Here is a 27297-nt window from a genome sequence, read left to right as displayed (position 1 = left end):
AACCTCACTAACAACTTTAATGACGCCCTGCGCGACACCATTGATATTGTAGCACCGCTAAAGCTAAAAAGGGCCCCTAAAAGGCGTACCCCATGGTTTACAGAAGAAACTAAAGCCCAGAAATGATCATGTAGAAAGCTGGAACGCAAATGGCGTGCGACTAAACTTGAGGTTTTCCATCAAGCATGGTGTGATAGTTTAATAACTTATAAACGCATGCTTACCTCAGCTAAAGCTAAATATTAATCAAATCTCATCCACCTCAACAAAAATTATCCTAATTTCTGTTTAGTACGGTAGCATCGCTAACCCAACAAGGGACTCCTCCCAGTAGCTCCACCCACTCAGCAGATGACTTTATGAATTTCTTTAATAAGAAAATTGAAGTCATTAGAAAAGAGATTAAAGACAATGCATCTCAGCTACAACTGGGTTCTATTAACACAAATACGACTGTATATACGATGGATACCGCCCTCCAAAATAGTTTCTCTCTCTTTGATGAAATAACATTGGAGGAATTGTCAAAATGTGTAAATGGGACAAAACAAACAACATGTTTACTTGACCCAATTCCTGGGAAACTTATCAAGGAGCTTTTTGTATTATTATGTCCATCAGTGTTAAATATTATAAACTTATCACTTTCCTCTGGTACTGTTCCCCTAGCATTCAAAAAAGCGGTTATTCATCCTCTACTCAAAAGACCTAACCTCGATCCTGATCTCCTGGTAAACTACCGGCCGGTGTCCCACCTTCCGTTTATCTCGAAAATCCTCGAAAAAATTGTAGCACAGCAGCTAAATGAACACTTAGCGTCTAACAATCTCTGTGAACCTTTTCAGTCCGGTTTCAGGGCAAATCACTCTACGGAGACAGCCCTCGCAAAAATGACTAATGATCTATTACTAACGATGGATTCTGATGCGTCATCTATGTTGCTGCTTCTTGATCTTAGCGCCGCTTTCGATACTGTTGATCATAATATTTTATTAGAGCGTATCAAAACGCGTATTGGGATGACAGACTTAGCCTTGTCTTGGTTTAACTCTTATCTTACTGACAGGATGCAGTGTGTCTCCCATAACAATGTGACCTCGGACTATGTCAAGGTAACGTGCGGAGTTCCCCAGGGTTCGGTTCTTGGCCCTGCACTCTTTAGTATTTACATGCTGCCGCTAGGTGACATCATACGCAAATACGGTGTTAGCTTTCACTGTTATGCTGATGACACTCAACTCTACATGCCCCTAAAGCTGACCAACACGCCGGATTGTAGTCAGCTGGAGGCGTGTCTTAATGAAATTAAACAATGGATGTCCGCTAACTTTTTGCAACTCAACGCTAAGAAAACGGAAATGCTGATTATCGGTCCTGCTCAACACCGACATCTATTTAATAATACCACCTTAACATTTGACAACCAAACAATTAAACAAGGTGACTCTGTAAAGAATCTGGGTATTATCTTCCACCCAACTCTCTCGTTTGAGTCACACATTAAGAGTGTTACTAAAACGGCCTTCTTTCATCTCCGTAATATCGCTAAAATTCGTCCCATTTTGTCCACAAGCGATGCTGAGATCATTATCCATGCGTTCATTACATCTCGTCTCGATTACTGTAACGTATTATTTTCGGGTCTCCCTATGTCTAGCATTAAAAGATTACAGATGGTACAAAATGCGGCTGCAAGACTTTTGACAAAAACAAGAAAGTTTGATCATATTACGCCTATACTGGCTCACTTGCACTGGCTTCCTGTGCACCTAAGATGCGACTTTAAGGTTTTACTACTTACGTATAAAATACTACACGGTCAAGCTCCTGCCTATCTTGACGATTGTATTGTACCATATGTCCCGGCAAGAAATCTGCATTCAAAGAACTCCGGCTTATTAGTGATTCCCAGAGCCCAAAAAAAGTCTGCGGGCTATAGAGCGTTTTCTATTCGGGCTCCAATATTATGGAATGCCTTCCCGGTAAAAGTTAGAGATGCTACCTCAGTAGAAGCATTTAAGTCTCATCTTAAAACTCATTTGTATACTCTAGCCTTTAAATAGACTCCCTGTTTAGACCAGTTGATCTGCCGTTTCTTTTCTTTTCTTTTCTACTCTGCTCCAAACCCGGGGTGGACCGCTAGCCTGTTCATCAGATGGGGACATCTCTACGCTGCTGACCCGTCTCCACTCGGGATGGTTCCTGCTGGCCCCACTATGGACTGGACTCTCGCTGATGTGTTAGACTTTCACAATATTATGTCAGACCCACTCGACATCCATTGCTTTCGGTCTCCCCTAGAGGGGGGGGGGGGGGGGGGGTTACCCACATATGCGGTCCTCTCCAAGGATTCTCATAGTCACTCACATTGACGTCCCACTGGGGTGAGTTTTCCTTGCCCGTATGTGGGCTCTGTACCGAGGATGTCGTTGTGGCTTGTACAGCCCTTTGAGACACTTGTGATTTAGGGCTATATAAATAAACATTAATTGATTGATTGATTGAACACAGTGGTGAACATGCCCTTTCCCAACTACTTTGGCACGTGTTGCAGCCATGAAATTCTAAGTTAATTATTATTTGCAAAAAAAACCTAAAAACTTTATGAGTTTGAACATCAAATATGTTGTCTTTGTAGTGCATTCAACTGAATATGGGTTGAAAAGGATTTGCAAATCATTGTATTCCGTTTATATTTACATCTAACACAATTTCCCAACTCATATGGAAACGGGGTTTGTAATTTGTACCCCTTTCAGACATTGCATTTAGTTCCCATTAAAACATTCACATGTTGCACAATGAGATGTAAGCAGGGGATCATGCGTACATTCCTGCAACTTCCTGTTTGTAAAAAATATATTTTTATTAGTATTTATTTAATATACGAACAGCATTTCATGATTAATATTTATAAATTAAGATTCCTAATAAATGACACTAGAATAAGCACACATATGATTGGTAAATCATTGTGTAACGACCTGGAATGACACTTTATGTGTGGTGTTGGAGTTGTCCGACTTTTTGTGTGGCTGTAAACGCATCACTGGCTAAGTGCCATATGTGCATGTGTTGGCGCAAGTGAGAAAGAGCGAGCGGCTGCTGTTGATATAACAAAGTTGCTTTTGGTCTGATTTGTACTGCAGAAAATGTCCAGTTTTGCTAGATATCATTTTTTTTACTAATGTTTTGGTGACGTGTTTATGGCCGCTCAGTAAAGTGATGGATGGAATTCATGTCCTCAAAGCGTCTCGACAGACGTTACAATATTTGAACAATGATGACGAAAACTGTTTTCTCTATCGTGTCCGTGTCGTGTCGAAAATTGTTATGCGCTTATTTTTTTATTTGATTTTGTGCGTGGCATAGATTTGCCGTGCGCAGAGGACGCTTGAGCAGTGCTCAATTACACAGGCGCGCACCTTAGAGGGAACGTTGCTCCGGAGCGACTTATACTCCGAAAAATACAGTACATTGTTTATCATAAAGCATTTAAGTGATATGGCTCACCATTAGTCAAAACTACTCTCCCCTACCTTGCTGCAGAAATCCTTTCTAAGCTTGTTCTTCGATATCATACCCATCACATCCTTTCATTTGCCACTCTCCCTAACACACACACACACACACACACACACACGCACACGGACTTACACACACAAGCGCTCCCATACATTATATGGTACCTCTTCTCGAGGGGGGGCTCCTGACTGGCTGCAGGGGCCGCCTGTGCCGTTTCTTGCAGGTCAGGGATATTGGCAAAGTCGTCTTGCTCGGCCACACCGATGGCCAAAGACAGAACCACCAGCTTTCCTTCACTGGCTCCCCGGGAAACAAAACAATCAGATACAGAGATGGAAAGAGAGAAGCAAGAGAGAGAGGAATGGAGCAGGAAAAAAGGTGTGGTGCAAGTGGGGAAAACGAGAAGGAAAGAAAAGACAAGTCATTTGAGGAGAGAAGGAAAACAGCTGCACTGTGACAGGACACTTCTGGACCTTGCGAGAGGGAAGAGGAGGGCATCAAAAAGAAAAATGGCATTTTAAGAGAATTTTAGCAACATCAGGGAACAGTGACACTTTGTCCAGGGAAGGAGGATCTTACAAAACAAACATGAGCCAATTCAAAACCAGAATGCACTTTTAAATCTCTGCTAGAGCTGAATTGTGGTGAAAATGAACAATAATTTAATATAACGTATTTTCCGAACCATAGGGCGCACTGGGTTAGACTTAGACTTACACTTCCTTACCATTAATTAGTTTCTTATTAATATGCAAATTAGTACTGGGCCAGCAATCGGAGGGTTGCTGGTTACTGGGGTTCAATTCCCACCTTCTACCATCCTAGTCACGTCCGTTGTGTCCTTGGGCTAGACACTTCACCCTTGCTCCTGATGGCTGCTGGTTAGCGCCTTGCATGGCAGCTCCCGCCATCAGTGTGTGAATGTGTGTGTGAATGGGTGAATGTGGAAATAGTGTCAAAGCGCTTTGAGTACCTTGAAGGTAGAAAAGCGCTATACAAGTACAACCCATTTATTATTATTTATTTATAGTAACATATTGGCTCTTAATTAGTCGTAATTAAGTACTTACTAATGCCTTATGCTGCATGGCCTTATTATACTTTATTTTTTGCTAATATTAGCATGCCTGCAACATGTTTCAAAAAAGCTGGCACAAGACTGAGAAAGTTGAGGAAATCTCATCAAACACTTATTTGGAACATCCCACCGGTGAACAGGCTAATTGGGAACAGGTGGGTGCCATGAAAAGGTTCAGAGAATCTGGAGAAATTACTCTACGTAAGCAGCAGGGCTGAAAACCAACATTGAATGCCCGTGACCTTCGATCCTTCAGGCGGTACTGCATCAAAACAGTGTGTAAAGGATATCACCACATGGGCTCAGGAACACTTCAGAAAACCACTGTCAGTAACTACAGTTCATCGCTACATCTGTAAGTGCAAGTTAAAACTCTACTATGCAAAGCCAAAGCCATTTATCAACAACACCCAGAAACGCGGCCGGCTTTGCTGGGCCCCAGCTCATCTAAGATGGACTGATGCAAAATGGAAAAGTGTTCTGTGGTCTGACGAGTCCACATTTCAAATTGTTTTTGGAAACTGTGGACGTCGTGTCCTCCGGACCAAAGAGGAAATTAACCATCCGGATTGTTATAGGCGCAAAGTTGAAAAGCCAGCATCTGTGATGGTATGGGGGTGTATTAGTGCCCAATGCATGGGTAACTTACACATCTGTGAAGGCACCATTAATGCTGAAAGGTACATACAGGTTTTGGAGCAACATATGTTGCCATCCAAGCAACGTTATCATGGACGCCCCTGCTTATTTCAGCAAGACAATGCCAAGCCACGTGTTACAACAGCGTGGCTTCATAGTAAAAGAGTGCAGGTACTAGACTGGCCTGCATGTAGTCCAAACCTTCTTCTTTGTTTGGATAAAGATGTTGATTAGAGGTGTAACCACTATACAACTGACCAAGCTCTGGTCCACAGCTGCCAGACCACGATTCCCGTTAGGATGGCTGTATATGGGACAGGATGTTATGATGTGGTCTGCAGTTTACTCCTCTGCACCACACTCACATGCCGCAGAAGAAGCCATACCCCATTTGCACACAGTTGAGCGGAAAAGACCGACGCCAGTACAAAGGTGATTAAGCCTGACCTAAGCAGGCCTGGGAAAGCATATTCCCTTCTTCTTCATTTGATTAGAGGTGTAACCACTATACAGCTGGGCAAGTGTTTTAACAACCAACTGACCAAGCTCTCGCCCAGTCCAGACCTGTCTCCCATTGAAAATGTGCGGCGCATTGTGAAGCCTAAAATACCACAACGGAGACCCCCGGACTGTTGAACAACTTAAGCTGTACATCAAGCAAGAATGGGAAAGAATTCCACCTGAGAAGCTTCAAAAATGTGTCTCCTCAGTTCCCAAATCTTTACTGAGTGTTGTTAAAAGGAAAGGCCATGTAACACAGTGGTGAACATGCCCCTGTGCCAACCTTTTTGCAATGTGTTGCTGCCATTAAATTCTAAGTTAATGATTATTTGCAAAAAACACGGTGAAAGAGGGGTTAGTGCGTCTGCCTCACAATACGAAGGCCATGGGTTCGATCCTGCGCTCGGGATCTTTCTGTGTGGAGTTTGCATGTTCTCCCCGTGACTGCGTGGGTTCTACTCCGGCTTCCTCCCACCTCCAAAGACATGCACCTGGGGATAGGCCCCTCCCACCTCCAAAGACATGCACCTGGGGATAGGCCCCTCCCACCTCCAAAGACATGCACCTGGGGATAGGCCCCTCCCACCTCCAAAGACATGCACCTGGGGATAGGCCCCTCCCACCTCCAAAGACATGCACCTGGGGATAGGCCCCTCCCACCTCCAAAGACATGCACCTGGGGATAGGCCCCTCCCACCTCCAAAGACATGCACCTGGGGATAGGTTGATTGGCAACACTAAATGGTCCCTAGTGTGTGAATGTGAGTGTGAATGTTGTCTGTCTATCTGTGTTGGCCCTGTGATGAGGTGGCGACTTGTCCAGGGTGTACTCTGCCTTCTGCCCGAATGCAGCTGAGACAGGCTCCAGCACCCCCGCGACCCCGAACGGGACAAGCGGTAGAAAATGGATGGATGGATGCAAAAAAAAAAAAGTTTCTCAGTTGGAACATTAAATATCTTGTCTTTGCAGTCTTTTCAATTGAATATAAGTTGAAAAGGATTTGCAAATCATTGTATTCTGTTTTTATGTACAAATTGCACAACATGCCAACTTCACTGGTTTTAGGGTTTGTAGTTGCTGTTAAAATGTGAGTGTAAAGATAGCACTCTGGCTCACTAGCTATGCTGTGGCTAACATGTGTGTCCTCCAGTGTTGGGTTGATTACTGAAAACCAGTAACTAGTTACAGTTACTAGTTACTTTATTTGAAAAGTAACTCAGTTACTAATTTAGTTACTTACACCAAAAAGTAATGTGTTACTGTGAAAAGTAACTATTTAGTTACTTTTTTATATATATATATATATATATATATATATATATATATATATATATATATATATATATATATATATATATATATATATATATATTTTTTTTTTTTTTTTTTTTTTTTTTTTTTTTAAAGTACGGAGCCCCTAAAGGGACATGGGAATTTTTTTTTTTTTAGACATGTATCTCGTGGCCACGAGAAAGTATCTCGTGGCCACGAGAAACTTTCTCGTGGCCACGAGAAACTTTTTATAAAAAAAAAAAAAAAAAAAAAAAAAAAAAATTTTTTTTTTTTTTTTTTTTTTTTTAATAAAAAGTTTCTCGTGCGCACGAGAAAGTTTCTCGTGGCCACGAGAAAGTTTCTCGTGGCCACGAGAAAGTTTCTCGTGGCCACGAGAAACTTTTTATTAAAAAAAAAAAAAAAAAAAAAAAAAAATTTTTTTTTTTTTTTTTTTTTTTTTATAAAAAGTTTCTCGTGCGCACGAGATACTTTCTCGTGGCCACGAGATACATGTCTAAAAAAAAAAAAAATCCCATGTCCCTTTAGGGGCTCCGTATTAAAGGCCTACTGAAATGAATTTTTTAAATTTAAACGGGGATAGCAGATCCATTCTATGTGTCATACTTGATCATTTCGCGATATTGCCATATTTTTGCTGAAAGGATTTAGTAGAGTACATCGACGATAAAGTTCACAACTTTTGGTCGCTGATAAAAAAAAAGCCTTGCCTGTACCGGAAGTAGCGTGACGTCACAGGTTGAAAGGCTCCTCACATTTCCCCATTGTTTACACCAGCAGCGAGAGCGTTTCGGACCGAGAAACCGACGATTACCCCATTAATTTGAGCCAGGATGAAAGATTTGTGGATGAGGAAAGTGAGAGTGAAGGACTAGAGTGCAGTGCAGGACGCATCTTTTTTCGCTCTGACCGTAACTTAGGTACAAGCTGGCTCATTGGATTCCACACTCTCTCCTTTTTCTATTGTGGATCCCGGATTTGTATTTTAAACCACCTCGGATACTATATCCTCTTGAAAATGGGAGTCGAGAACCCGAAATGGACATTCACAGTGACTTTTATCTCCACGACAATACATCGCTATGGAGCTAACATGATAGCATCGGGCTTAACTGCAGATAGAAACAAAATAAATAACCCCCTGACTGGAAGGATAGACAGAAGATCAACAATACTATTAAACCATGGACCTGTAACTACACGGTTAATGCTTTCCAGCCTGGCGAAGCTTAAAAATGCTGTTGCTAACGACGCCATTGAAGCTAACTTAGCAACGGGACCTCACAGAACTATGCTAAAAACATTAACTATCCACCTACGCCAGCCAGCCCTCATCTGCTCATCAACACCCTTGCTCACCTGCGTTCCAGCGATCGACGGAGCGACGAAGGACTTCACCCGATCATCAATGCGGTCGGCGGCTAGCGTCGGATAGCGCGTCTGCTATCCAAGTCAAAGTCCTCCTGGTTGTGTTGCTGCAGCCAGCCGCTAATACACCGATCCCACCTACAGCTTTCTTCTTTGCAGTCTTCATTGTTCATTAAACAAATTGCAAAAGATTCACCAACACAGATGTCCAGAATACTGTGGAATTTTGCGATGAAAACCAAGCTTTTTGTATTGGATACAATGTGTCCGAATACTTCCGTTTCAACGATTGACGTCACGCGCATACGTCATCATACATAGACGTTTTCAACCGGAAGTTTCGCGGGAAATGTAAAATGTCACTTTATAAGTTAACCCGGCCATATTTGCATGTGTTGCAATGTTAAGATTTCATCATTGATATATAAACTATCAGACTGCGTGGTCGGTAGTAGTGGCTTTCAGTAGGCCTTTAAGGCCCCCTTTAATGCCCTTTTAGCCTTCATTTCAGTTCTGTTATTGCACTGGAGAATAATACAATGTGTTGATCAACTTGACATGCATTTGCATCACTGAACTCTGCTAAGCAATGTGCTCTACATACAACACACAAAGAAATTGGCCCTTTGAAACATATGTTTCAAAGGGCCAATTTATTTCAGGCCAGAACAAATTGACAAAACTATTTTAAATAGCTGCAACATAACATACATAAGTAACAAACAGCATAATAACAGCACAGCTGTAAACCAAGGAAGGCACACACTACATACACAAAGCCTAACCAGGCGTTTTTTCTCTCTCAAGGAATTCTGAAATAAAATCATGTCTGAAGCCCAGAACACTCTACACATTTCCCCAGTTTTAGTTTAGAGACAAGGAAAGATTGGCCTGGCCCACTAGGATCCCTCTTTTTGTTTGTGAACTTTATAGTCTATACATTTAGAGTGATGTGATAATCAAACACTCTAAAAGTCTAGAATGAAAGAGTATGTGTACAGCTCTGGTAATGGGTACATTCGCACCCACCTGCACAAATGTACTTCAAAATGTAACAATCAAAATAAATACTACTTTTTTTTGTTTACTAGGGCATGCATACATAATATGCATTAGTTTGACCATTTAAAATCAACGATAATAAAAATAAGATGCTTGGAAATAGCATAAAAATGCCCCAAAAACGTGGAAAAACGCGATTCATAGCGTTACTTTTTGGTGTAACCATCATGAGCGTTCTGTTCAGGTATATTTCTTTTATATTTTGATAAATCATCATAAATAGGTATTGATCAATCTTTAAGTTGTGTGTATTTGATTTCAGTTTGCATTTGACATCTTATTTAGAATTGTAGTTGAAACTTTTACAACCTTGTGTTGCGCTCATGATGGCGTAACCAAACTAGATTATTTTGAATATTTATTCCCTTTTTCACATTTAATTTATTTAAATATACTGTGTTTGATGCTTTTTTCTTTTTGGGGCATGTACTATACATATAATACAATAAAGTCCCATATAAAATTATGTTTCTAGCAATACTTTAATTTTGCCTTTGAAAGTAACACTCCAATGGTAAATGGTAAATGGGTTGTACTTGTATAGCGCTTTTGTACCCCTTTTTAAGGGGCCCAAAGCGCTTTGACAGTATTTCCACATTCACCCATTCACACACACATTCACACACTGATGGCGGGAGCTGCCATGCAAGGGGCTAACCAGGACCCATCAGGAGCAAGGGTGAAGTGTCTTGCCCAAGGACACAACGGACGTGACTAGGATGGTAGAAGGTGGGGATTGAACCAGTAACCCTCAGATTGCTGGCACGGCCACTCTCCCAACTTCGCCGCGCCATGTCCATTAGTGGAACTGTACACGTATATAAGAGAATTGACAGAGTGTGTTTACCTTCAGTGCTGCAATGGCTCTATCAATGTTGTCCTGGCTAGCAGTGCCTGGTTAAAATCCAGCCGCTGTTGCTTAGGAGCTGAAGTGTGACTCTCTTTACTTGCTTCGTCGAAGCATGTTGCTTTTGTAGCTGTTTCAGCAGATTTGAATTGCTAGGATAGGATCTTTAAATCCAAGACACAACTTACATTTAACTAAAAATGTATTTTCTTTGTGGTCGACAAAAGAAAAGTAGTGAGAATACCTCCATGTTAAGAAACTCGGCTTCGGGCTTCGCCATGACATCTTGTTAGTAAACACAGACACGCCCCCTCCCACACACACACATACACATGCACAAAGCGCGCCTCTTCTCCGTCTCCTCTTCTGCAGTGCTCCAATAACACACTCAGATCTTCTGAGTTTCTAGCCGATACTACATAAAAAATAATGTAAAATAACGCAGTAACGCATCACGTAGTAACGGTAACTGAGTTACTGAATATAAAAAATAACGCGTCCGATTACTATTTACCGCCGCGTTAGTCCCAACACTGGTGTCCTCCTATCCAACTTCTAAATGTTAATTTTTTGTATGGGCTACAGTAGATGGCATCTATTATGTTGGACAGAGTCACAGGTGGAGCCACACAGTCGTGTCGGAGACCAGCATTGACAAACAGCTCCTTGGCATTACAGCACAAAAGCATTTGTCATCTGTCTAAATTCAGCTAGATTTTGGCGAACACGCTTCCAATACACTATTGCGGACACTTCCCCCACCCAACATGTCCGCTGTCTGCTTTCTCCACAGTTAATATTGAATTAAGCCTCATTACAAGGATGTGGACTAATTGTTTCTATTTGAGTGATACGGTGTCGAAAGGTGCTTGCAGTGTGTCACCGTTTTCTGGGTCACTGCTCTCTCAGCCACCATGCTGCACTCCTCACCCTTGGGCTTTACTGTTCAGCCACACTTCCCACCACAAATCCCCCCACATCCCTTTTCCCCTTCGTCTTAAAACCTCCTGCCTCCTCATCGCTTCCCCACCGCCTGTCACACACACCCACGCTTCTATAGCCTAAGCCTCTGACGCCGCCACTGTACCTCCACTTACAAAATATGGTGCTGTCAGGCCGTGGAAATTTATCCCCCTTTGCTTCACAATTCTTGCATTCTTACATGCAATTCAGAGCTTTTCTTGCAGAACGATTAAACTCTGTTTAATAATCTCTAGCTGTATATCAGGACCTCCCCACCTTTTCTATCCTCCATGCATATTTGAAGTCCAAGGTCGTAATTTGCTACGCAAAAACCTCCCATATCCATTATTGGTTTACTTCTAAAAATAAGAAAATATATTCTAAAATTGGTAACCCAATATTGTTCAACTAACTTCAACAACAACCTCAAACTACATACGGATTAAATGACTGCAGGGATACACGGAAGGGAAAATGTAGAATCTAGTTAGCATTGGCCTGAACTTCAAAAAAAGTTTTTGGTACCGTATTTTTCGGAGTATAAGTCGCTACGGAGTATAAGTCGCACCAGCTGAAAATGCATAATAAAGAAGGAAAACAACATATATAAGTCGCACTGGAGTATAAGTCGCATTTTTGGGGAAATGTATTTGATAAAACCCAACACCAAGAATAGACATTTGAAAGGCAATTTAAAATAAATAACGAATAGTGAAAAACAGGCTGAATAAGTGTACGTTATATGAAGCATAAATAACCAACTGAGAACGTAATAGTGTATCTTCTGTGACGACCTGGTCGCATGGTGATGCGGGTGTTGTTCTCCCAGGAATGCAGACGGGCTTCGGACACAGCTTGCAGGTAAGAATGATTTATTTAAGAAATAAATAATATTTGAACAAACAAAACCGTGCTCATAGCACTTAAGGTAGAAACAAAAGACTAGCGTGAGCTAGCAAGCCAAAATAGCCTAGTGTGAAAACTAGTCGCTAAAGAGCAGGAAACAAAAGTCGTCAACTGTTGTGTGGAACAAACTAGGAAGCCAGACCGAGTGAGGCCAGGGCAAAGACTAAATAGCCCTCTGATTAGTGCCTGGACAACAGGTGAGCGTCTCGAACACTAACCAGAGGCAGGTGAGCACAATCTGCCGTCATGGCAACAGAAACAAACAAACACAAGGTGCTGAAAACACATGTGACTTGAAAACGTAAACAAACTATGATCCGGGAAGCGGAGCCTAACAGTACCCCCCTAAAAGGACAGATTCCAGATGTCCCTTGAAAACAGAAAAACAACTGGAACCCAAAAAAAACAAACAATAGTTCACGAGTCAAGGGCGGGCGGGGGGAGGACTTGGTGGTGGGTCGCCAGGCCACGTGTCCCCGAATCCACCGGGGACGAGTCAAGTGGCGGCGGCGAATGGAACGCCGCTGCCGCAGGCGAGGCGGGCAACCACGGAAAGGCCATGTTTGTGGCCGCCGAGAAGGTGGGCGTGAGTGGCGCCAGAAGTTCAGCAGCCGGAGAGTTCTACGACAACATTAAGATTAAAGATTAAAGTACCAATGATTGTCACACACACACTAGATGTGGTGAAATTTGTCCTCTGCATTTGACCCATCCCCTTGGGGAGCAGTGGGCAGCAGCGGCGCCGTGCCCGGGAATCATTTTGTCTTGGGTGTCGCTGCTGTTTGCGCCACTGGCGTCCATTACCTGACCTCTGAGAGAGCTGCTTGCGCAGCCGGACCACTCGAGGTCGCTGAGACGTCGCCGTGGCAGCCGGAGGAGTCGACGTCGCTGTCGTGGCAGCCGGAGGAGTCGACGTCGTGGCAGCCGGAGGAGTCGACGTCGTGGCAGCCGGAGTCGCTGACGTCGTGGCAGCAGGAGTCGCTGTCGTGGCAGAAGGAGTCGCTGTCGTGGCAGCCGGTGCTGTTGCGAGAACCAGTCGTGGTACAGGTGCTGGTGCGAGAACCAGCCGTGGTGCAGGTACTGGTGTGAGAACCAGTCGAGGTGCAGGTACTGATGTGGGAACCAGCCGAGGTGCAGGTACTGGAACCTGTGGTGGAGCTGGTGCTAGCCTTAGCCTTGGCGCTAGCTTAGTTGCAGGTGGCCTAGCTGCCAGTTGCGGCTTAGCAGGCCGAAAAACCGGTGGTGGCGGCCGGGCAGGTAGTTGCGGTTTAGCACGCAGACGGACTGGTGGCGGTGGCCGAGCAGGAGGTTGCGGCTTAGCCCGCTGAAGGACTGGTGGCGGTGGCCGAGCAGGAGGTTGTGGCTTGGCTGAGCGTAGTTGTGCCACCCCACTAGCACAGCTCCCAGTACTAGCCCCCCCTCAAGAAGCGGATACCAGACGCGCTCCTTGCGGTTTGGAACCGTCTTCAAGGGTGGGTGGAGGGAGGTCAGGAGGAGGGCAGAATCCTCTCCTCTAAATTGTCCAAAATGTCTATTCTTACTCCCCACTTGAGACTGGGTGGGAGCACAGGGGGAAAAAATATGTGCAGTGGGCGGAGCAATAGTCACTGGGGGTGGAGCTAGAAAGTCAGGTGACTGGGACTGACTAGATTTAGTCCTTAAAAAAATGTCCTGATAATGCTTAATTGCAGAATTAAAGTCACTTGTAAATGGCTGGCAGAAAGAATTGATAGAATGTCTAAAAATGTCTTTGTCTATGACGTCATCCAAAATGGACGGGACAACGTCATCAAGCGGCATGTCATCAGGGGGTGCCGATGGAATGACGTCATAGCTGCAGTCCCAGTGATTGACAGGCCAGTCATAACAATCTTCGGTAAGGTAGTTGATGGGATTAACAGACCTTTGAAGAGGGGAATCTTGGGCGGAATGTAGCTTGCTGTGTACCGGTGGAGGAGTTTGAGGGAGTGGCATGTCTTGGCAGCAAAGTGAAGACCCTTTGGGCGGCTTCCGTCTTCGCTGACGCGTCCGGTACTGCGGAGGTGTGGCAATGTCCTCGGGCCAAACGGAGTGGATTGGGACCAACCTTCCGTTAGGACCCCATAACAGGTCCTCGCGCTCCGAGGGGGAATAGCGAAGAGTCTCCGCCTCCATCGCTCGCAACACCATCGACGTACCTTCGTCCAATTCCTCCATCATGCTCGCTGCGGGAGAACCTTTTCTTGCTGGCTTCCTACTGTGACGACCTGGTCGCATGGTGATGCGGGTGTTGTTCTCCTAGGAATGCAGATGGGCTTCGGACACAGCTTGCAGGTAAGAATGATTTATTTAAGAAATAAATAATATTTGAACAAACAAAACCATGCTCATAGCACTTAAGGTAGAACCAAAAGACTAGCGTGGGAGCTAGCAAGCCAAAATAGCCTAGTGTGAAAACTAATCGCTAAAGAGCAGGAAACAAAAGTCGTCAACTGTTGTGTGGAACAAACTAGGAAGCCAGACCGAGTGAGGCCAGGGCAAAGACTAAATAGCCCTCTAAATTAGTGCCCGGACAACAGGTGAGTGTCTCGAACACTAACCAGAGGCAGCTGAGCACAATCTGCCGTCATGGCAACAGAAACAAACAAACACAAGGTGCTGAAAACACATGTGACTTGAAAACGTAAACAAACTATGATCTGGGCAGCGGATCCTAACATCTTCTGTATTATTCTGTATTAAGAAAGCAATGGCTCTCTTTTTAAGTCTTACTGGACAAGTGGAAAACTAAAGTATGACCTAATACAGGGGTGGGCAATTAATTTTTACCGGGGGCCACATGAGCAACCTGAGCACTGCTGGAGGGCCACACCGACAATATTTCAATTACATTTTGCTCAAATTATTTTTGATATACTGTAAGATGAATAATAATAATAATAATAATTTCATTTAACCTAACTTAACTTTATACAAAAGCAGAATGCTTTTGATGGTTTTATTTTCAACACTGTCTTACACAACACTTCCGGATGTATAATACAATGCAAAAATGTCAATTACTGTCACTTTATCCTGCATCCTCTTTAAAAGTCCAACATTTTTCCCCGTCAGATTTGGACAACCATCTGTTGTCACACATGCCAGCTTGTCCCATTTCAGTCCTAACATGTCCAAACACGCATTTACCTATGTGAACAAGTCATTACCTGTGGTTGTCTCTTTAATTGACTGCATGGCTGCCAGCCCCTCTGTGATTTGAAAGTCTGCAGTTATCCCATGTAGGAAGATGAGCAGCTGGGCGGTGTTACGTACATTGCAGCTCTCATCCAAAGCCAGCAAAAAACAGTCAAAGTCGGCCGTTCTGTTCTTCAGCTGAAGCTCCAAGTTTCTAGCAATGGTCTCAACCCGCCTTGTTACAGTGCGTCGGGAGAGTGACACGTTCTCAAATGCGCCCCTCTTCTCCGGACATATCAGCGCAACAGAGTCCAATAACCACTCCTTAATAAATTCTCCGTCAGAAAACGCCTTACTTTTTCTGGCGATTTTGTGAGAAATGACAAACTTGTCCTGACGGCTGCATCTCTGGAGGTGTGAAATTAGGCAAAAAGTCCTTGTTGGGTTTGCAGTTTTACCATCAACGCATCAGCCTCCCTTGCACGCTCTTCATCAGACAGATTACCATATTTTTCCTCGTGCTTCGTCGTGTAGTGGCGATTCAAATGATATTCTTTAAACACAGCAACCTGTGTACCACAAATTAAGCACACGGCTTTACCTTTAATTTCTGTAAAGAAATACTTGGCAGTCCATGTCTTGTTGAAAACACGCCATTCCTCATCAACTTTTCTCTTTTTAGCGTCTCGGGGATAACCGTGCATCACTTGTCGCTGTGCATCTTTTTTCACTCACAGGTTACACATGGACATACGCGCATAAATAACACTTTTCAAAATAAAAGCAGCACAGTTGTATTGCACGCACGACATAGATGTTTTTTTTAAATGTATTTTGTCATTTGTGATTGCCGCTGTTCACATTCACTCACAATCGCGCACGAGCATACGTCCACACGGAAGTAATACAAATAGCGCTTTTCAAATCAAAAGCAGCACCGTTGTATGGCACACTCGGAATAGATACTTTTTTAAATTTATTTTGTAATTTATGATTGGCCTCACGCGGGCCGGACAGGGACGCACAAAGGGCCGGATGTGGCCCGCGGGCCGCCGAATGCTCAGGTCTGACCTAATATTAGCATTATTAGCAAATTAAGCTTGAACAAAACTAGCTCTCACAAACTTTTTAGTAAAATGATGCAAAAATGTAAAAATAAATCTCTATATTTAGTTTTGTCACATGCAGCAGAGAGAGCCCTAATGCTGGTTAATTTAAGGGCCCGATAAAAAACTATGAAGACTGTCGGCTAGGACAGAACATAAAAACAGGACGTTTGGTCACCCTACATTAACATCAGGATCTATCCCCACATTGTCTCTCTTCTATCACGAACGCCTGTGTTAGCTCATGTCTCTAAACCAGGGGTGCCCAGAGTGGGGCCTGTGGGCCACATTGTCCCTGCTTTGTCGTTTTGTTTGAGGCTTCCCAATGTTGATACAAATTCCTACTGGACTCTTTCAAGCTCATGTAATCATTAATGGCAAAATCCGCAAGGCTAACGAGTGGCCAACTATTGAAGGTAACAATCTCCGCTGAACTCTGTAGAATTTATAAACGGAATCCATCCTATTTGGGTCCCACATCAACCTTAAGAAAGTCAGTGACTTCACTATAAAAGTGGGTGACATTGTTATCACCTAGGTTCCATTCTAGAGGCTAATCTTTCCTGTGATAAAATCGCAACCAAGGTAATCAAAAAGGTCAACCAACGAATGAGATTTCTCTACACAATCTCTTCTCTGGTCAACAAAAGCACCATGAAGATTCTAGCGGGAACTCTCATTCAACCCTTTTTCGATTACGCATGCACCTCCTGGTACCCTAGCACCTCCAAAACCCTCAAATCTAGTCTCCAAACATCCCAGAACAAGCTAGTCAGATTACTTCTAGACCTCCACCCCAGATCACACCTCACTCCTACCCACTTCTCCCAAGTGGGCTGGCTCAGGGTGGAGGACAGAGTAAAACAACTTGCACTGAGCCTAGTCTATAAAATCCGCTACACCTCCCTGACACCGAAGTACATGTCAAACTACTTCCTTAACATAAATAACCGCCATAACCACAACACCAGGGGGAGCTCCACTAACCACGTTAAACCCAGATTCCGATCTAACAAAGGTCTTAACTCATTCTCCTTCTATGCCACATCAATATGGAATGCACTCCCAACAGGTGTAAAAGAAAGGGCATCTCTATCCTCCTTCAAAACCGCAATAAAACAACACCTCCAGGCAACTTCAACCCTTGACTAAAACGCTCCCCCTTCCACATCCCTCCTCCCTGGATTGTAAATAATCAAATGTAGATACTGGTTCTTATGCTTTCTGATCTCTCTCTCTCTATGTCCACTGCTCGCTGTACATATCCTACACTGTTTCAATGTCCATTTCTCTGATGATGCAATTGTTGATGACTGAAGTGCTGATATCAACCAAACCTAAGCCACCCCTCCACATTCCACACCCCGGATTGTAAACAATGTAAATAATTCAATGTACATACTCTGATGATTAACTTGTGTGATGACTGTATTATGATGATAGTATATATCTGTATCATGAATCAATTTAAGTGGACCCCGACTTAAATAAGTTGAAAAACTTATTGGGGTGTTACCATTTAGTGGTCAATTGTACGGAATATGTACTGTACTGTGCAATCTACTAATAAAAGTTTCAATCAGTCAATCAAGCAAACACTACCTTAAATATGGTGGTATGGGAAAAACTGCCCATGTTGCTGCTGTATGGTTAAAATCGCTGTGTTTTGCCTACGGCCCATTGGCACATTTTTACTTTGGCCATAGGAGGCAAAACATTTGGCCAACCCTGCTTAAAAAAACATGAAAACCCTAAACAATTGGTTAAATAATACCCAATATTGTAGGAGTAATATCTGATATTTTCTGTAGTACATTCTGTTGTTCAGGCTAAGGATGTGCCCAGTTTCCCTGGATGTCAATTTGGTAAAACCTCTCAAAGTCTAGATATCTGTGACAAAACATGGATTATTTCACTCAGCAATGATTCACTCCAATCATGAATTTGTCAGCGATTGGCATGAGTTTGAACAAGCACTTGTGTCTATTATGGCCGTGTCTTGTCACCAAACATATGAGGTGTTGCTGTGGCACAGGAAATACAACAATGAGCTCTCCTCTCATATTTATACTAATGAGAGCTCCACTTGACGACAAACCCCAAAACCAGTGAAGTTGGCAGGTTGTGTAAATTGTAAATAAAAACAGAATACAATGATTTGCGAATCCTTTTCAACTTATATTCAATTGAATAAACTGCAAAGATACTCAACATTCAAACTGGAAAACTTTGTTATTTTTTTTGCAAATATTAGCTCAATTTGAATTTGATGCCTGCAACATGTTTCAAAAAAGCTGTCACATGTGGCAAAAAAGACTGAGAAAGTAGAGGAATGCTCGTCAAACACTTATTTGGAACATCCCACAGGTGAACAGGCTAATTGGGAACAGGTGGGTGCCATGATTGGGTATAAAAGCAGCTTCCATTAAATGCTCGGTCATTCACTAACAAGGATGGGGCGAAGTTCAGAGAATCTGGAGAAATCACTGCACGTAAGCAGCTAAGCCAGTGACCTTCAATCCCTCAGGCGGTAATGTATCAAAAAGCGGCATCAGTGTGTAAAGGATATCACCACATCGGTTCAGGAATACTTCAGAAAACCACTGTCAGTAACTACAGTTCATCACTACATCTGTAAGTGCAAGTTAAAACTCTACTATGCAAAGCCAAAGCCATTTATCAACAACACCCAGAAACGCCGCCGGCTTCACTGGTTCCGAGCTCATCTAAGATGGACTGATGCAAAATGTAAAAGTGTCCTGTGGTCTGACGAGTCCACATTTCAAATTGCTTTTGGAAACTGTGGACGTCGTGTCCTCCGGAACAAAAGGGAAAAGGACCATCCGGATTGTTCTAGGCGCAACGTGTAAAAGGCAGCATGTGTGATGGTATGGGGGTGTATTAGTGCCCAAGACATGGGTAACTTACACATCTGTGAAGGCGCCATTAATGCTGAAAGGTACATACAGGTTTTGGAGCAACATATGTTGCCATCCAAGCAACGTTACCATGGACGCCCCTGCTTATTTCAGCAAGACAATGCCAAGCCATGTGCTACAACAGCGTGGCTTCGTAGTAAAAGGGTGCGGGTACTAGACTGGCCGACTTAAGCTGTACATCAAGCAAGAATGGGAAAGAATTCCACCTGAAAAGTTTCAAAAATTGGTCTCCTCAGTTCCCAAAGTGTTGTTAAAAGGAAAGGCCATGTAACACAGTGGTAAAAATGCCCTGTGACAATTTTTTTGCAACGTGTTGCTGCCATTAAATCCTAAATTAATGATTATTTGCACAAAAAAAAAGGTTTCTCAGTTGGAACATGAAGTATCTTGTCTTTGCAGTCTATTCAATTGAATATAAGTTGAAAAGGATTTGCAAATCATTGTATTCTCTTTTTATTTACGAATTACACAACGTGCCAACTTCACTGGTTTTGGGTTTTGTATAATGGGCAGTTCCCTCACTGACCTTGCTGCTTGCATGTGCTACATTGCTAATGCTCAGTGAGCTGAAGGCATTAGTCCAGCTGTGTCACTCTTATATGCCCAGCAGAAGCTTAAAACTCACACAAAAAAGGGGCAAGATAATGTTTCAACAGGCTATTGTATAGCATTGAATCAGCACAAAGGCCCAAGTTGTACCTCGGCAGTGTCCCTCCTCAGCCTCTCCATCCTCGTATGGCCTAAAGCAACAATATGTTGTAGATGTAATGGAGCTGCTGACATTAGATCGATGCTTCAGCTGCTTAACCCTTGCTATTGGACTGATGCACAGTGACACATGGCCTGTGAGACAAGCAGCACAGATATCAGTCTGGGCTTACCATCAGCATGAAACCAAAAACAATTTTAGCTTGCAATGGTCATGAAATATATAATACTTATGTGTCTTCTAAGCCAGTGTTTTTCAACCACTGTGCCGCGGCACACTAGTGTGCCGTGAGATACAGTCTGGTGTGCCGTGGGAGATTATCCCAGTCTGTGGAACGCTCTCCCTGACCACCTGAGGGCACCTCAGACTGTGGATGCTTTTAAAAAAGGCTTAAAAACCCATCTTTTTAAAAAAGCCTTTTTATAGATTTTTATAGATATATGCATGCTGGTTCTAGCTATTGGGCTGTTTCTAGTTTTGTATTTTATTTATTTGTATTATCTTTTATTATTATTATTATCACTATTGTATTTTTCTTTTTTTAACACTGTGGCACTTTGAGGTTGTTTGCTCAACGTAAAGTAAAATCTATTATTATTATTATTATCTAATTTCACCTATTTGGGTTAAAAATATTTTTCGCAAAGCAGTAATTATAGTCTGCAAATGTGTTGTTGTTGAGTGTCGGTGCTGTCTAGAGCTCGGCAGAGTAACCCTGTAATACTCTTCCATATCAGTAGGTGACAGCCGGTAGCTAATTGCTTTGTAGATGTCTGGAATAGCGGAAGGCAGTGTGCAGGTAAAAAGGTGTCTAATGCTTAAACCAAAAAATAAACAAAAGGTGAGTGTCCCTAAGAAAAGGCATTGAAGCTTAGGGAAAGCTATTCAGAACAAAACTAAAACTGAACTGGCTACAAAGTGAACAAAAACAGATTACTGGACGACAGCAAAGACTTACTGTGGAGCAAAGACGACGTCCACAATGTACATCCGAACATGACATGACAATCAACAATGTCCCCACGAAGAAGGATAAAAACAACTTAAATGTTCTTGATTGCTAAAACAAAGTAGATGCGGGGAATATCGCTCAAAAGAAGACATGAAACTCCTACAGGAAAATACCAAAAAAGAGAAAAAGCCACCAAAATAGGAGCGCAAGACAAGAAGTAAAACACTACACACAGGAAAACAGCAAAAAAGTCCAAATAAGTCAGGGCGTGATGTGACACACTGCAAAAAGTCAGTGTTCAAAAACAATAAAAAAAAATTAAAAATGAGGGGTATTTTATTTGAACTAAGCAACATTTTTGCCAATAGAACAAGAAAATTTGGCTTGTCAAGACTTTCCAAAACAAGTAAAATTAGCTAATCTCAACAAACCCAAAAATACCTTCAAATAAGTATATTCTCACTAATAACAAGTGCACTTTTCTTGGTAGAAAAAAAAATTAGACCTTTTTGCTCAATATGTTTAAAAATATTATTCAATTAATTAAATGCTAGTGCCATTATCTTGACATAATGATATGCGCTCGGCATCATGATTATTTTTTTTAAGCTTGAAGTAAGAAATGATAACTTTAAAAAAGTAGTTTTATACTTGTGAGTGTTGATGACACAGCTTTGCAACAGTTGATATTCTAGTTTCAAGCATGTTTTACTCAATATAGCTCATCAAATCTCAGCTGCAAGCTGTAATATCTTACTGAGATCATTTAGGACCAAAACACTTCAAACAAGTAAAACATAAAAATCTGCTTAGTGAGAAGAATTATCTTATCAGACAGAAAATATGCAAACATCACCCTTATTTGAGATATTTAATCTTACTTAAATTTCAGTTTTTGCAGTGCAGGTGGTGACAGTACACCTACTTTGAGACAAGAGCTACATTGATGCATGCTTGGTTATGCTTTATAGTCATATCCAACAATTGGGACAACGACTTTTTACTGTCAACTGAGTTTCGTTTTTTTACTGACTTCTCCCTGTGGTGTGCCTCTTGATTTTTTCAACGCAAAAAATATGCCTTGGCTCAAAAAAGGTTGAAAAACACTGTTCTAAGCAATACGTTTCTTAGTTATTCCACAGGGACGGTGCAGAAATACATTGCACAATATAATAATTCACTGTATAAATATGTATTACAGAAATTCTCCCTGAAAACCTCATGTATATTGTAAACCTGCCCTCTTAAGACAGTTGCACCAGGCAGGCTGCAATCCATCCAAGAAGATGTCGATGTAGCTGAGCATACAGCACTAATATTGCACACTTTATCACAGAATAAGACGGCGATAGCTGAAACTACCCTGACATTAAAGTTAGAAAGTCCTTGTGTGACTGATAAGAAACATTGGAATTGTACCTCATCACCAATGAGGAAGCATGCATTCATGGGCAATTACAGTAACTGCATTTTTTCTACAAAACCCAAAACCAGTGAAGTTGTCACGTTGTGTAAATGGTAAATAAAAACAGAATTCAATGATTTGCAAATCCTTTTCAACTTATATTCAATTGAATAGACTGCAAAGACAAGATACTTAACGTTCAAACTGGTAAACGTTGTTATTTTTTGCAAATATTAGCTCATTTGGAATTTGATGCCTGCAACATGTTTCAAAAAAGCTGGCACAAGTGGCAAAAAAGACTGAGAAAGTTGAGGAATGCTCATCAAACACTTATTTGGAACATCCCACAGGTGAACAGGCTAATTGGGAACAGGTGGGTGCCGTGATTGGGTATAAAAGCAGCTTCCATGAAATGCTCAGTCGTTCACAAACAAGGATGGGGCGAGGGTCACCAATTTTCTCAACAAATGCGTGAGCAAATTGTCGAACAGTTTAAGAACAACATTTCTCAACCAGCATTTGCAAGGAATTTAGGGATTTCACCATCTACGGTGCGTAATATCATCAAAAGGTTCAGAGAATCTGGAGAAATCACTGCACATAACATTGAATGCCCGTGACCTTCGATCCCTCAGGCTGTACTGCATCAAAAAGCATCAGTTTGTAAAGGATATCACCACATGGGCTCAGGAACACTTCAGAAAACCATTGTCAGTAACTACAGTTTGTCGCTACATCTGTAAGTGCAAGTTCAAACTCTACTATGCAAAGCAATAGCTATTTATCAACAACACCCAGAAACGCCGCCGGCTTCACTGAGCCCGAGCTCATCTAAGATGGACTGATGCAAAGAAGGAACGTGTTATGTGGTCTGACAAGTCCACATTTCGAATTGTTTTTGTAAACTGTGGACGTCGTGTTCTCAGGACCAAAAGAGGAAAAGAACCATGCGGATTGTTATAGGCGCAAAGTTGAAAAGCCAGCATGTGTGTTGGTATGGGGGTGTATTAGTGCCCAAGACATGGGTAACTTACACATCTGTGAAGGCGCCATTAATGCTGAAAGGTACATACAGGTTTTGGAGCAACATATGTTGCCATCCAAGCAACGTTGCCATGGACGCCCCTGCTTATTTCAGCAAGACAATGACAAGCCACGTGTTAAAACAGCATGGCTTCATAGAAAAGAGTGCGGGTACTAGACTGGCCTGCCTGTAATCCAGACCTGTCTCCCATTGAAAATGTGTGGCGCATTATGAAGCCTAAAATAGCACAAGGGAGACCCCCGGACTGTTGAACAACTTAAGCTGTACATCAAGCAAGAATGGGAAAAAATTCCACCTGAAAAGCTCCAAAATATGCTCTCCTCAGTTACCAAACGTTTACTGAGTGTTGTTAAAAGGAAAGGCCCCAGTGCCAACTTTTTTGCAATGTGTTTCTGCCATTAAATTCTAAGTTAAAGATTAAACAAAAAATAAGTTTCTCAGTTGGAACATTAAATATCTTGTCTTTGCAGTCTATTCAATTGAATATAAGTTGAAAAGGATTTGCAAATCATTGTATTCTGTTTTTATTTACGAATTACACAACGTGCCAACTTCACTGGTTTTGTCATAAACTTTTGTTATTTTATATCACTACCTACGTACTTCCGTATGCAATAAAATGTAATCTTCCTAATATCACTGTAAGATGTATAGGCCACTGTCTCAGTCAAATGACATGCTGATCTATCTCAACCAATTCTTGCAGCTAACAGCAACATGCAATTAATATCTATATTACCCATTTTTCAAAACATGCCAACCTTAGAATCATTTGCTCTCGACCTCATCCATCTACTATTGCATAATAGTACATCAGCTAGAATAGCTTGGTCGTAACCAGTGTTGGGACTAACTGTAACGCTGTTATTTTCGGCGGTAACTAGTAGTCTAAAGCGTTATTTTTTATTTTCAGTAACTCAGTTACCGTTACTACATAAGTTACTGCGTTATTTTACGTTATTTTTTATGTAGTATCGGCTAGAAACTGAGAAGATCTGAGTGTGTTTTACTGGAGAGTTGCAGAAGAGGCGCGGGAGAAGAGGAGCGCTCTGTGTGTGTCTGGGTGTTGGTGTGGGGGGGCGTGTCTGTGTTTACTAACAAGACATCATGGTGGCGCCGCAGTTGAATTTCTTAACATGGAGATATTCTCACTACTTTTCTTTTGTCGAGCAAAAAAGAAAAGAACATTTTAGTTCAATGTAAGTTGTGTCTTGGATCAAAGATCCCATCTACTGCCCAAAACAGCTATTCAAATCTGCTGAAACAGCTACAAAAGCAACATGCTTTGACGAAGCTAGTAAAGAGAGACACACTTCCATCACCATCTAAGCAACAGCGGCTGGATTTTAACGGAGGGACTGCTAGCCAAGACGACATTGATAGAGCCATTGCAGTGTATGTGCTAGAAGACATGCAGGCTATTTCTACAGTGGGGTCACCCGCTTTCAGGCAGCTAATTAGCATGATAGCGGGCGTCAAACAGCAAATGGCACGGAAACCTTTTCCAAATACCTGGACACAGTGGACAGTGAGGACATGCAAATGGAAAGTAAGCTGAAAAAAACACTCCAAACTCTGCCTCTGCTCATCATTCAGCACTGAAGGTACACACTCTATGTCAATTCTCTTATATACCCTTTCATTCTAGACTTCTAGAGTGTTTGATTATCACATCACTCTAAATGTATAGACTATAAATTTTACAAACATAAAGAGGGATCCTAGTGGGCCAGGCCAATCTTTCCTTATCTCTAAACTAAAACTGGAAATGTGTAGAGTGTTCTGGGCTTCAGACATGATTTTATTTCACAATTCTTTGTGAGAAAAAAACGCCTGGTTAGGCTTTGTGTATGTAGTGTGTGCCTTCCTTGCTTTACAGCTATGTTGTTATTAAGCTGTTTGTTACTTATGTATGTTATGTTGCAGCTATTTAAAATAGTTTCGTCAATTTGTTCTGGCCAGAAACAAATTGGCCTTTGTAACATATCTTTGTCTTTGTGTGTTGTATGTAGAGCACATTGTTTGTGTGTTGTATGTAGACAACATTGTTTGTGTGTTGTATGTAGAGCACATTGCTTAGCAGAGTTCAGTGATGCAAATGCATGTCAAGTTGATCAACACATTGTATTATTCTCCAGTGCAATAACGGTACTGAAATGAAGGCTAAAAGGGCATTAAAGGGGGCCTTAGAAAAATAAATAAATAAATAAAATAGAAGTAACTACTAGTTACTTTTCACAGTAACGCATTACTTTTTGGTGTAAGTAACTGAGTTAGTAACAAAGTTACTTTTGAAATAAAGTAACTAATAACTGCAACTAGTTACTGCTTTTCAGTAACTAACCCAACACTGGTCGTAAATGTATGTACAGCTAAATAATTAATATGAAGCGGTTTTACGCTACGTTTCCAATGCATCACACAAAAGCAGCGTAATATATATGTGATGCCTTCACAATGTGGAATATAGATGTTTTTTTTGTCAATCGCTTTTTTATTGACAGAGGTTATAGCCGTTTTTCATCCATGTTAGCAGGTCCGGCCCGTGGCATAGGCCGTATAGACAAATGCTAAGGGCGCCGTCCATCAGGGGGCGCCACGCCAGTGCCACAAATGTTGGAGGAAAAAAATAAATAAATAAAGTTGGTACTATTATTTCTAAATACAAAAAATAATCCCACGTTAATTAAAATGCAAAGTAAAGCCTATTTAATAGAAATATTATTTGTTACAACATTACGCCCCCCCGCACACTGCGCCCCATCCCTTCCCGTATCATGACTCTTACCACATCAAAAAATCAACACAAGATGTCAAAACGGCCAAAACTGTCAGGTGCCCAGGGAAGAAAAAAGAGAAAAGAAGAGGAGAAACGAGAAAAAGACAGAGGTAGCAGGTAGGTAACGTTAGCCTACATGAAATTATTTGTATGTTACAGAATGTGATAGTAACCTGGCTTTTTAGCATTAAGCTAATGTTACATGATTCGGCAATTGCTAATCAACAAATAGCTAGTTCTGTTTTAACGTTGGGTTAGTATTGTGGAGGGGGCTAAATTGTTATGGAAAATAATAATGTAACGTTAGGTAATTACAGTACTCCCACCTTACATTCCTCAGGGACATTTGTATTAGATCTTTTAAGCAGGTGTTTTTTGTTTACATTGTTATTGCCTTCTGGTTAGCTAATGTTTGCCCTGCATGTAATAGTCACTTTTCCACCCCTTTATATATTAGGTATAGTTGTAAGCCTAGTTGTTAAAGTGCACATCATTAATGTTAATTAAGCAATATCACATGAGAAGGAATGCTGTTTTTTAATTTGAGCACTGCTGTGATTCGGTTAAAGATAATCATCACATAACATTCTCATATAATATATTATACTGCTGATTGTTAATTTGCTTTCTTTAAGTAAAAAAAATGGTCAAAGACAAAGCTATTCGGTTTCTTGTGAGTATATACACTTCACCTCCGATGTGGGGGGGCGCCACCTAAAATTGTTCCTATGGCGCCAGATTGGTTAGGGCCAGGCCTGCATGTTAGTGTAAAGACAGAAATGAAGAGCGGAACTAATGTGTTTTGAAGTAGTTGCCCGTAGGTCCCTTTTTAGGTGTGGATATTTCCTCCCCCCTCCACTCAGAGGAAACTTGGGAAGCTTCAAGGATTGTTCGTGTCTTCACTCTTCTTAAACATTGCCTGTGTTTTCCAGGTTAGTAATGTTGTGAAATATCTCAAATGTAAACATTTGATAATTAAACACCCTACAATTCAAATGTAATATGGTTCAGTGACAGAGATTGATG

General features: G+C 41.8%; 1 protein-coding gene across 1 annotated transcript in view; it reads right to left on the bottom strand.

Moving 5' to 3' along the window:
- Positions 1-27297, bottom strand: part of LOC133641704 (synaptotagmin-7-like) — a 117530-nt gene that overhangs the window by 71725 nt on the left and 18508 nt on the right. The window contains exon 3 of the mRNA XM_062035646.1: positions 3678-3821. Within this exon, the coding sequence (XP_061891630.1) occupies positions 3678-3821 (144 nt within the window). The remainder of the gene's footprint in view (positions 1-3677; positions 3822-27297) is intronic.

Source organism: Entelurus aequoreus, linkage group LG24 (assembly GCF_033978785.1).
Source record: "Entelurus aequoreus isolate RoL-2023_Sb linkage group LG24, RoL_Eaeq_v1.1, whole genome shotgun sequence".
Taxonomy (NCBI): domain Eukaryota; kingdom Metazoa; phylum Chordata; class Actinopteri; order Syngnathiformes; family Syngnathidae; genus Entelurus; species Entelurus aequoreus.
The sequence above is the reverse complement of the archived record's forward strand: the minus strand, read 5'-3'. Positions and strand labels throughout refer to the sequence as shown.